The sequence below is a fragment of the Myxocyprinus asiaticus genome, chromosome 22 (assembly GCF_019703515.2).
Source record: "Myxocyprinus asiaticus isolate MX2 ecotype Aquarium Trade chromosome 22, UBuf_Myxa_2, whole genome shotgun sequence".
NCBI classification, from domain to species: Eukaryota; Metazoa; Chordata; class Actinopteri; order Cypriniformes; family Catostomidae; genus Myxocyprinus; species Myxocyprinus asiaticus.
Genome location: NC_059365.1, coordinates 10283850 through 10299712, shown reverse-complemented (window position 1 = coordinate 10299712; position 15863 = coordinate 10283850). Strand labels below are relative to the sequence as shown.

Sequence of the window (15863 nt, the reverse complement as noted above, 5' to 3'; positions counted from 1 at the left end):
AGGTAGAAGACCAAGTCATGGTTCAGGGCCCAGACCAATGCATCTGGGACTTTGCCTATGACTACAGACCAATGTGCTTGAAGTGGAAGGCAGACCTCCCAGAAGTTGAAGTGGTGAAGCGAATCTTGAACAGTTGTAACCATTCCCTGGCAGGCAGTCTGAGGTGCGCAGTGGATAATGTAGAACAGCTGGTAAAGGTGGGATCCATGGTCGAAGAGACCTGAACTCAAAGAAAGTCTACTGGGCCAAAGTCAACCAACTCAAAGCCCATGAAAGAGGGAGAAGGAGTACCCCAGCTAGCCATAACATTACCACTAAAACCCCTGGTACTCAAACTCACCATGTGTCCCTAGTACAGTCTACTACTCCTCCACTGCTCAAGGTTATCATTGGAGTTTGTAGATTCCAGGTGGAAGCCATTGTTGACACCGGTTCCACCTACACCGTAATGCAAAAGCAACTGTGGGAAACCCTGGCGAAGCCTAGTGAGAACCTCCAGAAGAGTTCAAACAGGACATTTGTATTAACAGATGAAAAGGCACACACATCAGAAGGCAATGTCTCTATGTTGTACGAATGGCATGGACTTGTGTGGACAGTGGACACATACACCATGTCTGACAAACAGCTAGCTTTTCCCCTCATCCTTGGTCTAGACTTCCTAAGTCGAACAGGCGTGCAGCTGAACATGGCAGAAAAGAGCTATGGACTTATGATTGACTAATGTCTTCCCTTTCCTCCAACAGCCACTTTGGGGACAGCTCTGGCTTTACCTCTAGAGAAACCTGAAAAACCTGATGCCCTAACATCAGCCACAATACATAGTGACATAATAATGAGCCATCCTCTAGAGTTACAACATATCTTCCATGCATGGTCAACTGTCTGTTCAGACAAACTGGGAAGAACAAACCATACAACACACCACATCATATACACAGATGATGTCCCAATCAGGATTAAAGCGTATCGAGTCTCACCCCTGAAAAAATATGTTATTAGAGTGGAGATTGAAAGGATGCTCCAGGAGGGCATTTTTATTTTTTTGTTATTAACATTTTTATTGATTCATAATTTATTACAAAAAATATAGCAACATCTATACAATGAATGAATCAAACACTTTAAACATTAAACCCCCACTATATCCCCTCCCCCTACCAAACTCTCAACCCACCCTGACCCCCCCATGAACACCCCTGTGGTCAACAGAATATAGACACACACACACAGAAAACTAAAACAACAACATAAAATTACATACAATAATCAAGTATGATAAAAAAAAAAAAAAAAAAAAAACTAAACTCTAATTACTCCCTCCACTGCCCCACCTCGAGATTCCCTCAAAAATGCTAAATAATTGCCCCATTTCTTATTGTACGATTCCCTAACCCCCATCCTAATGCTCGACCCCTCCTCGAAGGCAGCCACCCTCCCCATCTCTGCGCACCACTCCGGGAACGAGGGTGCTCCATCCGACTTCCAACTCCTCAAAATAACCTGCCTACCAATCATCACACTGGTCAAAACCCAGTCCTTCATGTACTTATCTACCAAATCCATGACCTCCCTATCTCCCAAAATACAGAGTCTGGGGCAGAACGAGTCCTGAGTGCCCAACACATCACACACAAAACTTTGCACTTTCAGCCAAAATTCTAGGATCTTAAGGCACCCCCAAAAAACATGGATGGTGTCTCCATCTTCAGTATGGCATCGCCAGCAGATGGGTGTGTCCTTAAGACCAAGCCTATACAATCTAGAGGGGGTCCAATAAAATCTATGTAAAATCTTAAATTGCATAAGGCGAACCCTTGCATCTCTAGATGCAGACTTTATGTTTTTTTTAGAATCCTTGCCCACACTTCCTCCTCCAATAACAAATTTAAATCTTCCTCCCATAATCTTTTGAGTGAATTTAAAGCTCCGTCCCCCAGACTCTGAATTAACAGGGAGTAATACACTGATGCCTCATGACCCTTCCCAAAAGCAGCAATCACCACTTCCAGGGTATCTGCCGCTATAGGGGGGTGTATGCTACTCCCAAAACAGAGCAAAGCAGGTGGCGCAGCTGTAAATACTTATAAAATTGAGATCTGGGAATCCCAAAATATTGAATCAAATTTTCAAAAGATCTCAATACTCCACCCTCATACAGGTCACCAAGTGTATTAACCCCCCTCACAATCCAATCTGACCAACAAAAAGGGGACTTATTAATACATAGTTTAGGGTTCAGCCATATGCTCGAGGGTACGTTTAAATAAATATCCAAATTAAACACTCTGGACACTTTTGTCCATATCGAGTGCAAATGCAAAATAACGGGGTGCGACTTAACCTCTCCAGCTAGTTTAATCGAAAGGCTTTGCAGTGGCGAGATAGGGGCAAGAACTTCCTTTTCAATACAAAACCAGGGAGGAGCTCTCTCAGGTGGAAGCGACCAATGAACCAAATGTCTGAGACTGAATGCATAATAATAAAATAAAATCTTGGGTAGGCCTAACCCACCTTTGTCAATCGGCCTATGTAACTTACTGAAATTTAACCTGGGGCGCTTACCATAATGAAGGACTTCGCTATGCTATCAAATTCCTTGAAATAAGAGAGGGGGACATCTACAGGGAGAGATTGTAGCAGGTAGTTAAATTTTGGAATACAATTCATTTTAATAACATTAACCTTCCCAATCATCGATAAGTGTAATGAAGCCCACCTGTCCACATCATTCGAAAACCTTCTTATTAAGGGATCAAAATTAACTCAGAATAAATCAGACAAATTTGCTGGGAATAAAATTCCCAAATACTTAATTCCCTGTTTGGGCCACTGGAAGGCACCCGGCTGGAAGGCCGTTTCTAGACAGTACGCTGTCAAAGCCAAAGCTTCGGATTTAGACCAATTGACTTTGTATCCTGAGAATTTGGAAAAGGAGTTAATAATTCTGTGGAGGCAAGGCATAGATCTAGTGGGGTTGGAGACAAATAATAAAATATCATCTGCATAAAGCAGAAGCTTATGCGCCATACCTCCCGCCGTCACCCCAGGAAAATCATCCTCCTTTCTTATCGCGGCTGCTAATGGTTCCAGGGCAAGACAGAACAATAATGGGGAAAGAGGGCAACCCTGCCGGGTGCCCCTATCCAGAGTAAAAATAATCTGAAATTAACCCATTTGTTTGTACCGCTGCTACAGGGTGTCTATAAAGTAACTTAATCCAACCAATAAATGTACTCCCGAACCCATACATTTCCAAAATCTTAAAAAGATAATCCCATTCTACCATATCAAAAATGCCTTTTCGGCGTCAAGAGAGATGGCAGCAACCAGAGATTGATCATTCGCTACTGACCACATGATATTGATGAGACGCCTAATGTTATCAGAAGAGCTACGGCCTCGAATAAACCCCACCTGATCTATATGTATAAGTGATGTCATAACTTTACTTAATCGATTAGCCAGAATTTTGGACAAAATTTTTACATCCAACTGGATCAGGGAAATTGGGCGATAACTTTTACACACGCTTGGATCTTTGTCTTTTTTTAAAATCAGACTGATCCGGGCTTGTGTCATGGTTGGAGGAAGCTTTCCATTCTTTAATGATTCCTTATAAACTTCTAACAAAAGTGGAGCCAGTTCTGTAGCATAAGATTTGAAAAACTCAGAGCAAAAGCCGTCAGGCCCCGGTGCCTTGCCTGTAGGTAAGGACTTAATTACCTCGTCAAGCTCCTCCAAGGTTATCTCAGAATCAAGAGAATTTTTTTACACAGTCGTCAGTTTAGGGAGATCTAATGGTTCTAGAAAGTTCCTAATATCTTCAACAGTAGACGAAGACATGGAACTATAAAGATCCAGATAGAACTCTTTAAAGGCATTATTAATACCAACAGCCGAGGTAAATATTTCACCACAAGTAGATTTCACTGAGGGAATGATAGAAAAAGACTCTCTCTGCTTTATATATCTAGCCAAAAGTTTTCCTGTGAGTCAGGCCCACTCACATGAGAAACATCCAATGGTTTACTCAGACATTGATTCTATACAAGACATTGCCAGATTTGGACATGTGAATACTTTGCGACCGACCTTCGTTTCTATTCTCAGTTTGGCAGGAAACATTAGAGCAAACGAGATCTTTTTCTGATGTAAGAGTTTCTTACATTCCTTGAACCGATCGCGTTTCTCTCTTGTCGAGTTCGCAAAGTCCGGGAACAAGAAAATATGATGGTTCTTCCAAGAAAGCTTCCCTTTGCTCCTCTCCTGGCGTAACACAAGATCTTTATCGGATGATCTCAGAAATCTGGCCAGAATCGATCTGGGCCTGTCTCCCTCAGCAGTTCTGCGAGCCGGAACTCTGTGAGCTTGCTCGATTTCCAGCTTATGGCCTGTTATGTCGAGCAGACTCGGGAAAAGCTCGTCTAGGAATTTCACCATATCTCTGCCCTCCTCATGCTCAGGAATTCCAACAATTTGAACGTTATTCCCGCGGTTTCTATTCTTAAGATCTTCAAGCTTTTCAAGGAGATGTTCCAAATCAACTTTGGTCGCGGGCGGATTAGCGGTTAATTCCCTCTCCGAAGATTCCAGAAAATCGATTCATCTCTCAACATCAGTCACTCTTGTAGCTAACTCAGAGAATTTTATTTCCATCGCCGTAATCGATCGACGTATTACAGCGAGACCCTCCAAGTCAGCAAGAATCTTCGTTAACATCACCGACATGTTGGACAACTGATGCTGGATTCCTTCTCCCGCCGCGCCATCCAAATCGAGTCCCCGGTCTGTAGGTCTGTCGGGGCTTTCATCCTGAACACGTAAGTGTCTTTTAATGTCTCCAGAGCCCGAGAATTTTGACTTCTTTGCCATGTTTTGCAACAAAGAGCAAATGTGTAACTGGGTGTATCAAATTTTACCAGATTATAACATGAGAATAATCGGAAATTCAGCAAAGTGCGCAGAGCTCGTCGCTCACACGTCTGCTCCTTGCATGGCGTCACGTGACCCCCCAGAAGGGCATTTTTGAACCATCACAGTCTTCTTGGGCATCTCCAGTGGTCCTAATCTAAAAGAAAAGACGCCTTAACCCTTTGGTCTCTATCATTTTTTACCATGTTCTTCGGTCTCAAAAATGCTGGAGCCACCTTCCAAAGACTAATGGAGAGAGTACTGGGAGAACTTGGAGGACGCTTTTGCTTTGTGTACATCGACGACATTATTGTGTATTCACCTACCAAACAGCAACACCTGGAATATCTCGAGGCAGTTTTCTGCAAACTCAAGAACTCCAACCTGACCTTGAATTTGAAGAAATGTAATTTTTTCAAGATAGAGCTCAAATTCTTGAAACATGTTGTTTCAAGGAAAGGGGTGGAGGTGGATCCTGAGAAGGTTGCCGCAATCACTGATTATCCCACTCCCCAAGGTCTTCTATTACTACAGAAACTCCTAGGTCTGTTGAGGTGGTACCATAAATTCATCCCTTACTTTTCTGAACTTGCTGCTCCACTGAACCATCTGAAGCGGAAAGGAGTTGAGTGGAAATGGACCAGTGAATGCCAACAAAGCCTGGGCAGACTCTAAGAAGCACTGCAACAAGTGCCTGTGTTAGCACAACCCAACCTTACCCAGCAATTTCAAGTGCAAACTGATGCTAGCGCAGTTGGAGCTGTACTCACCCAGAACATCGATGGTGATGAGCGCATAATTGCTTATGCTTCAAGGAGCTGAGCTAAACTACTCTACATCAAAGGAGTGTCTTGCAGTCGTACGGGCTGTTGAGAAGTGGTAACATTATCTGGAAGGAATCCCCTTTGTGGTGTTCACTGACCATGCTGCACTGTCATGGGCCTTGAACTCTCCGAAAGCTACATCACGGCTCACCAGGTGGACTTTGAGGTTGCAGCAGTTTCATTTCCAAGTCCAGTATCGGAAGGGATAAATGAACATGGTGCCGGATGCCCTATCAAGAGCTATCCAAGATGAAGCCATCATAGCTATGGGGATAGCAGAAAAATCCACCATATGGAACTCTGATCTGCCTTCTTCACTGGCTGAGATAGCTTTAGCCAAGATCAATGATGTTAACGTGATGGAGATGATGGGAAACGTTGGAACTAGGTATGACAAGGAAGACAGAATAAGGTAGGAAATCCAATAAGGTGTGTTATACTGAGTTATGCTATATGCTGTAGGAACCAAGTATCAACTCGTCGTGCCGAAATCTCTCACACTGATTTTCATTGAATACTTTCACAACAATCCTTTGGGAGCTCATCTGGGGAAGATGAAAATGCTCCTAAAAATCTTGGTTGCATGGTGGCCAGATGTGCGCAAGGATGTGTGGAAGCAAGTAAAGAATGTTCAGTGTGTCAGCCATACAAACCCTCTAACACCAAGTACCTTGGTTTCCTCTAATCTACTGAAATAAAAGAACCAGGTTACATGTTGGGTGTGGATATTATAGGACCTTTTCCCAGGAGCAAGAAAGGCAACATCCTCCTTTTAGAAGTCGCTGACTATTTCACCAAGTGGGTTGAAATCTTCCCCTCGAATATGCCAAATCCTAAAGGACGACGTCTTTACAAGGTGGGGGTCCCCAAGTACATTCTTTCTGATCATGGACTCCAATTCATTAGTCAGCTCATAGTGGATCTCTGCAAGAAATGGGGACTCACTCAGAAACTCACAACCAGTTATCATACCCAAACAAATCTCACAGAAGGAGTCAACAGGACTTTAAAGACCATGATGGCATCTTATGTGGGAGAAAATCATCGAGAATGGGACAAGTGGGTTGCTGAGTTTAGATTTGCCATTAACAGCACCAAACATAAATCCACCAACAGAACTTCTGAAATTGCTCTGGGCAAACAACTGAAGGGACCCCTAGAAAGACTGATACTCCACTCTCCAAACCCCAATCAACCATATTACGCTGTATTGGAAAGACAACACCAACTCAACAAAGAAGTACAGAAATCTGTGAGGAATGCTCAACTGAGACAAGCCAGATATTACAATACCCACAGTAAACATGCGGAATTTCAAGTGGGAGATTTGGTCTGGGTCCGGGCACATCCTCTATCAAAAACCTCTGACTACTTTTCATCAAAACTCGCCCCAAAATGGGACGGCCTAACCATGGTGAAGAAGAAGCTTGGACCAGTAAACTATGGATTCAGATGGATTCATCCTGAGGGCAAGGCAGATACAGTGAACATAGTAAATCTGAAACCCTTCTTTGGAAGTCTCCTTAAGTAGCCTCCGGCTGGTGGGTGGGGTGGGACTGCCATATACTTGACTGCCGAATACATGTTAAAGTTGTTGCTGTATGTTAGTTAAAATTGTTCATTTATGTCCTAAGCTGTGTTCACAAACAAAAATGTTTTACTGGGAAAAGAAATTGAGTTGGACTTCATTTAAATAATTTACTTACAAGTTTGAGTTTATTTGTGGGACTTTTATTCAAACTGTTTTGCTTCCTGTTAAGAACAGGAAGGACTCTTATTTTGAAACAGCCTCATGGCTTATCAGGACATGGGATAGCCATTTTGAAGAGTCAAAAGAAACTGGAGGATTACTTGTGTTGGGGCTTGTTGCCAGTAAAAACAACTTTTCTCTTTCTTGGAATTGACTTGTGGATTAAGCTTTGTGAATTACTTGAAGCAGACCTTATTTCCAAGAGAAGACCATTTTTGGTGTTTTTTCCATTTTTCTATTTTTGTTGTTGGCCAACACATTTGCATTTGGACCTTGTTAAATCTGTTTTTTGCATTCTGAGTTGAACTGAGATTTTTGTTGGACTCTGGGATTTCATAATTTATTAGTCAGTTGGACTCTATGGGATATTTATAAATATATAGACTTGTTTTGGTTTATGGTGCTGTGTGTTTGTAGTTTTGTTGCAGCATCATAATACATGTGTGTTCATTCATATGTACTGCCTCGTGTTGTGTTTATTAAGTTTGAACAATTTGGAACTGTTTGCACTACCCCAGATTCTCTGAACCTTTGAGGTAACTATTGAGTTTATTGATAAGGGTAAGCCCAATTTGTTACAACATCATAACTCTGGCTGATGGTGAAAAACAATATATGGTTTGACAGCCATCAAGAAAAATCACCGTTTTACACAATTACTGCTGTTTATGAGCTACAACATAATGAAAAAGATTTTCTACAGTCAAATCCAGTTTTAATTGACAGATTTCATGTCACTTCATCATCTGCTAATCATTTTCCTCCCAGACAGCCAAATGAGTTTCCATCTTATAAGAACCTCTACAGTGTAGGTTGGCTGTACAGTTTCTGTCAATTAAATAGTGTTAGTTAAATAAGGAGACTCTTTGTAGCCTTGTGGAAAGGGGTAGAAAGGGTGTACCATCTGTCTCTGCAAGCCTGGGTAGCGCTCTTTGAGAATCAACCTGGCAACCACCCAGAGCCACACAAAACACGCCAAAAAGCAATCGGCAAGTCAGCAGAAAAATGTGCAAGCTCTGGACACATTTAATGTGTGATTGAGCTTAAATGCATTCAGGGAATAAATATTTATATGATATGGAATTAAGTGATTTGTGTTGAAATTGAATAATTGATGGTAGTCAGTGATGTGTCCTTTTGTAGGTAGTCAGTTGAATGACTCGAGCAAATGTGTTTATACTCAAGTGTAGCACAAAAGACAAAACGGCCACTCTTAATAATATTGACAGCAGCAAATCAAGCTTGTGTTCAAATGATCAAACGGTACACTCTTTTTCCAGGCAGTTGTATTTGAGCTGTATACACACTCAAATATGTAAGTCTATTTTTAAGATTTACACATTTCAATTAAATCAAACTGAATTGTGTAATGTTTAACAAAATTAAATTAATAAAACTTAAAATAATTATTGAATTTTGTTATGAATTTGAAATGCGTAAATAAAAATAAATAAACTGCATAAAATATTTTTTGGGTCATTTGTTGGGATGAATGATATATTGTAGAGGTAGTATAGTATATAAGAGCAAGGATCGGTCAAGACTTGTCAATTTGCCAACAGATGCTAAAGCAAATAATCCAGCACTTTGAGAACAATGTTCCCCAAAGACAAATTGGAAGGATTTTGGGCATTTCACCCTCTAAAGTGCACAATATAGTTAAAAGATTCAAGGAATCTGGTCAAATCTTGGTGTATAAAGGGCAAGACGAAAAACCATTTCTGAATGCGCGTGATCTCTGATCCCTCAGACATCACTGTCTTAAAAAATATAATTTCCATACAAGGATTTTTTGTGAGAAACGTTTTAGCGCATCAAAATAAAGCTGATGGAAACGCAAATTATCGTTAAAATTTCACAAGTGTCGACATAATATTTTTCCATTTAACTCTAGCGCGTAAACTCTGTCGATACTTCAAATGTCGTGAAAAACTGGTTTGGAAACACTTTGTCGAAAATTGCCATTAACGCAAAAATATAGTGTCACATGACAGAATTTGCCCCAAACGTTAGCCTGTGTTAATCGTGATGACAGTATACATCCTTGAAAGCCAATTTATTGTACGTGATTATGGATTGATCTTAATGGCGTACCTGCACAGATCCGATGCTGCAAACATGACACTTCCAGGAATGCCAACACAAATATCTCATATCATGCACATGGACAAGTGCACGGAGAACAAATTAATGGCCACTGTTTGTGATTAATTTAATCATGGTAGACATCCATTTATTTATTAAAGTTGCTTTTCCACACCATTCAAAATAATAGATGGCAGTCATGGAATTAGACCAAAATACAAAAAAACATCATTTCTGTGCACAAAGATGTTTTAAATTAAACATAAATACATAATACTAGGAGAAACGCTTCAGTATGCTTTTTTTGAAACACTAACAGCCCAATTCTATTAAATTATTACTTCGCTTACTTTTGAAAAAATGCCGGCACAATTCCCCGTATTAAATTAAATTACCAAACGAAAAAAGCATTAAATTAAAATTAATTACCAAACAAAAAAATTATATTTTTAGACCTATATACTTGCCTTTTTTTACACAAACTTAAATTAGCCTTACCCTGTTCTGTAGGCGAAAAAAGCCAGCTGAATGACATTCTCAGAGTGTTCTAAACTTTTTTCAAGACTATAAACTATCAGAACTATTTGTCCAATGCTGAGTTCACTTTCAGAAAACTAGCTTTTGAACATTTTAAAACGTTTAAATATTTTAAATCTAACCCTCTTTACCTTGGATCGCATTTGCTGAGCTTCTTCAGAAAATGTAAATTGCATTATGACATTCAATTAATTTTAGATGACAATCAAGTTCAGTTGGTCGTTAAAAGCTGCTGGACAAATATGCAGGACACAATGCAGTTGTGATGGCAATGCTTTAGAAGATTTTTCAAAATAGCCTACATGATACATTCCTGATATTCAATGTAAACCCTGATATTACACAGCATAAATTTTTCTTTAATAGCTGTGCACACAGCATATACACATCGATGGATGGTCCTTATACTAAGACCGAAAGTTCCCCCACTACTTGGTGCAGGGTGCCAGCTTGAACAGGGCCATGACGATTGGCTTTCGGGTCAGAACCGGTGGCAACCTGTGATAGGCGCAACATCAGGACCAATGTTACAGTCCTATCAGAAAGGCAACTGTTCCCTTTTGATTGCAATTCCTCATCTTCTGATTGCTTTTATTTGTGAAATTATAATGACAGTAAGCTGGCTAATTTCAATGAATTGTCTCAATACTCTCCCCATTTTACCAAAACTTCGGAGGAAATAAAAACAGGGACATCTGGGAGGTGAATTAGCGATAAACACACATTTCTGTACAGAAACGGCTTCAGGGCAGATTTCTTTTGCGCTAAACCAAAACTTATGCGACAAAGTGTTTTTTTAGGCATGACGTCATCACGCACACCATTTTTATCGATAAAAGGCCATTTGAATGGAAACAGGCAGAAGACAGCAAATTTCGCAAAAAAGTTTTTTACGCATTTTCACTTTGTCGATAACAATATAGCCTAGATTCCATCCACTTTTCGTGCTATTGATCTATAATGGATATCATGAACATGGGCTTGGGATAACTTTAGTAAACCTTTGTTAGTCACCGCCACTTGCGCTGCATCCACAGATGCAAGTTAAGACTTTACTATGCAAAGCAGAAACCCTACATCAACACTGTTGCGCTGCCGAATTATCTGGGCTCGGTCTCATCTCAGACAGAAAGTAGAACAGTGGAACCGTGTTTCTTGGTCTGAAGATATAGTTTTTTTAAAACGCAGCTGTCGTGTTCTCTGGGACAAAGAGGAAAAGGACCATCCGAGCTGTTATCAGCATCAGGTCCAAAAGCCAGTGTCTGTATGGGCCAGGGGTGTGTCCGTGCCCATGGCATGGGTAACTTGCACCATGAATGCAGACAGATATGTACAAACTTTGGAGCAACATATATTGCCATCCAGCACCATCATTTCTAGGGATGTCCCTGCATTTTCCAGCAGGACAACTTCAAACCACATACTGCCTGGATTACAAGTGCATGGCTGTGTAAGCAGAGAATGTGGGTGCTAGATTGGCCTGCCTGCAGTCTTGACCATCTCCAATTGAGAATAAGTGGCGCATTAAGCACACGATCCAGAAACGAAGACCCCGTACAATTGTGCAGCTTAAGACCTACATAATGGATGATTAGGGGGAAAATTCCCTTTCTAAACTTAAGCATTTGGGCACTGAAGACACAAGTTTAAGTGTTATTAGAAGAAATGGTGATGTTTCACAGTGGTAAACACTCGACTGTCCCAACTTTTTTTTGGAGCATGTTGCAATCATCTGGTTTGAAATTACTGTATATTTAAAACATTATATCATGTGTAGTTGTGGTGCTTTCAATATAGCAAAATGTGAATATAATTTACAAATCAATCATTTTTGTTTTTATTAGCAATTTCATACTGTCCCAACTTTTTCGGAACTGGGGTTGTATATTGGTGACTATATTGCTATTGGCCAATATTAGCATCGGTCAGATTTGGCTGAAATTGAAAGCTGATAATATTAGGTCTCAAACAGTAAACTCTTTCAATGCCATTGAACTATATTATCATTTTTTTTTTATACTGTACATTAAAATATTTTATTGAAGCATGTGAAATTCTAGATTGGAGGTTTCATTTTGAACACTGTTTCTTTAAACAAAAACAAAAAAATATTTGGCATCATCTCTGTTATGAGCTATTATAAAAATAATATAGCTTTCTGTATTGGTCAAAATTTCTATATCCCTAATCATTTTTTTTTATTTTTTATAATTTGTCATAGTTTATGGTGCACATTATGTACCATACACACAACACCGGAGTCAGATACAGTTCAGTTATTGAGAAGCATTTCAAACACTGTGTTTGAACATGAGAACTGTGTTCTTTTTAGTAAATCACACGATAGATTTGATTCACTCACCAGTCCAGTTTTTACAAATGCTAAAGAAAAATACTGATCATTATCTGCAAGCAAGTGAGATTGGGAACTAAATAAATCACATGAAGTACAGAGGTTAGGATGGCTTTGAGATTTCATCACACTTCCCAGTGAATTCATCTAATGAATCACTCTACTAATTTCTGGCAAAAATGCTCACAGCCTCATAAATATTACTCCATTGTGAAATCCACTTTTTAGCCTCAGAGATTAAGTGCTTTTCCATGAAACAAAGCCAAAGAGGCTTCGTCAAGTCGAGCCATTGGGATCTATGATGTACTGCATAACCATAGTAAAATATAAATTACATTATATATTAATCTGTATGAAGCAGTGGTAAAAAAGTCTTAAACGCATGAAACAGCATTCACAATGCATTTACATTCTGTAATGTGACATATTTCTTACTGTAAGACAGCGCTTGATTTATCCATCAGGATTTGATTGGATTGTGAAAAGTAAATGATATTATTGGTTAGTATTATTTTTCCCTGCCCACTTGGTCCTGAGTACATCAGCAGAAAAGTCATTTCAGAGGCAGATAAAGTTAAATATTTATGACAAATGCACTAACTATAAAATATGGATCGTCCACAATAAGATATAGTAAGTGACTGTGGTAGTGGGGGCGTGGTTGAGCACCAGTTTGTGAATGGAGAGCAAGATCGGGAGCATGGTACAAATTATCACCAGTCTCTAACACCTGTTTCTCATTTGCAGTGAGGGTGTGAGTGGGATTTAAGAGTGAGCCAGACGCCAGAGAAGGAAGAGAGTCGGACCCTCACAGCAGAGTGCTCTGGGTGTTTTGAGTTTGCTGAGAGACCATTTACTGTTGTTTTTTTAAATGAAAGCTACATGGATTGTTGAACTGACCCTAGCTTCCTCCTCTGTCAACGAATCTGTTACACTGGTGCCGAAACCCGGGAACTTGGAGAAAGAGGTGGAATCCTCACCGCTGGTCCAGGAGCAGTGCTTCCAGGAGCTTCTCCAAACTCAAATGGAGGACTGGCAGGCTTTGCGGAGCCTGGTAATCCAGAAGTCCTCAGCCACGACCCCGGAGGCAACAATGGCTGTTTCCCAGCTCATGATGGGGCCCCAGGATGACCCGGAGGCATTCGTGGAGCTCTTTGAACAAACCATGACTGCCTCCAGATGGCTGAAAGCCGAGTGGGCGATTTGGCTGTTTCTGCTGCTGTCTGGGGAAACCCAGCTCGCGGCTCAGCAACTCCCCGCTGACATCCGAGTGGAGTACGAGGCCCTGAAGAAGGCTATCTTACAACGGGTCGGCTGCACTCCAGAACAACACCGCAATCATTTTCGCTACCTCGCGCTCGGCGAGGTCGGCTACCCGTTTGTTTATCCACTTTTTAGCCTCAGAGATTAAGTGCTTTTCCATGAAACAAAGCCAAAGAGGCTTCGTCAAGTCGAGCCACTGGGATCTATGATGTACTGCATAACCATTGTATAATATAAATTACATTATATATTAATCTGTATGAAGCAGTGGTAAAAAAAAAAATGCCACTAATCTTGGGTATGAATTGGCCAGCATTTACTACTTTATTGAGGGCAGTTTGTGTGGATGGGTCCTGTAATAAAGTATCTCGGTGTGTGGCCAACACAATTTGTCCAATTTGTCAGTCTTCCTTTCGGTTTGTTCGGGACCTCAGCCACGTTTCAGCGGCTCATGGACAGAATCCTCAGACCACATGCCGCTTATGCCGCTGCCTATCTGGATGACATTATTATTTACAGTAACGATTAGCAGCGGCACCTGCAGCATTTGAGGGCTGTCCTGAAGTCGTTGAGATGGGCGGGACTTGCAGCGAATCCTAAGAAGTGTGCAATTGGATGGGTGGAAGAATGGTATCTGGGCAAATTGATAAGACCACAGCAATTGCGACCTGTCCGAGACCCAAGACCAAAAAGGAGGTGAGACTGTTCATGGGGCTGGCTGGCTACTATAGAAGGTTTGTGCCTAATTATTCGGATGTCGCCAGCCCTCTGACTGATCTCACTAAAAAGGGAGCACCAGACCCGGTCTAGTGTATGGAGCCGTGCCAACAGGCTTTTAAGCAGGTGAAAGCTGCACTTTGCAGTGGGCCGTTGTTGCATTCTCCTGATTTTTCTCTCCCGTTTGTTTTACAGACCGACGTGTCGGACAGGGGGTTGGGAGCTGTGTTGTCCCAGGTGGACAAGGGCAAAGAGCATCCAGTACTGTACATCAGCCGGAAGCTCTGGGCGAGAGAGGCGAGGTACAGTACCATTGAGAAGGAGTGTCTGGCCATCAAGTGGGCGGTCCTCACCCTTCGATACTACCTCCTGGGATGGGCTTTCACCCTCTCTTCGGACCACACCCTGCTCCAGTGGGCAGGCCGGATGGGTCCCCGGCTGAGTCGGGCAATGGGTGTATGTGGTAGTGGGGGCGTGGTTGAGCACCGGTTTGTGAATGGAGAGCGAGATCGGGAGATGTACACGGTTCTCATTTGCAGTGAGGGTGTGAGAGGGATTTAAGAGAGTCGGACCCATGCAGCAGAGTGCTCAGGGTGTATTGAGTTTACTGAGAGACCATTTTCTGTTGTTCTTTAAATAAAAGCTATGTGAATTGTTTAACTGACCCTTGCTTCCTCCTCTGTCAACGAACCTGTTACAGTGACAGTAAGTGATAATTGCACAGATACCTTCTCATGAATCTCCTGCGTGGACTGGGCATCACAGAAGGCCACGGTGGCCACGTCCTTCAAGATGGGCATCTCCACTGTGCAGTCCCGCCCATCCAGCAGTGCCACCAGAGGACGGGGGTGCATGGGCCCATTCATTATGGGAGGCCTGATGCCTGTAGAGAACAAAAATCACAGATATTACGTGTCTTGATCTTTAGTCCAATGTGTTAATGTGAACAAGACTGTAAACAACTTCAATTTGTCTGCATCAGTAAAGGATAAGAATTCACTGTTCTTATATGAATTTTTCCAAATTATGTAATATAGAAACCCAGATTACATTACACTCAAGGATAAGCACAAATGTTCAATCTTCAATGCCAAGGTTACTCATTATGGAAGGATTCTTAAAATAATTCAAACATTTCACATTAGCAAGGCATTTTCAATAATGAAACATAATGCAGTTTCACCCCAGACTTTTCATAATGTTCCAAAATATACACTGATTCTCTAATGCTTAATGCGTAATCATAAAATATTTTTTTTGTTTTGTTGACAGCTGTAAACCAGAGAGCGAATTGAAGGTTAGGTTGTTTTGTTTCAAAACAGCACATGGGGATTACTGCTATTTTTTTTTATAAACCAGACCTTTGTTACTTTATAATGTTCCATTACCATTATTTGCATAAACATTGATGTCATTCAGT

General features: G+C 41.1%; 1 protein-coding gene across 3 annotated transcripts in view; it reads right to left on the bottom strand.

Moving 5' to 3' along the window:
- The window catches only part of LOC127412705 (C-terminal-binding protein 1-like), a 47881-nt gene that overhangs the window by 15588 nt on the left and 16430 nt on the right, over positions 1-15863 (bottom strand). For all 3 annotated transcript variants that reach the window (XM_051649290.1, XM_051649289.1, XM_051649291.1), the window contains exon 2: positions 15172-15326. In XM_051649290.1, the coding sequence (XP_051505250.1) occupies positions 15172-15326 (155 nt within the window). The remainder of the gene's footprint in view (positions 1-15171; positions 15327-15863) is intronic.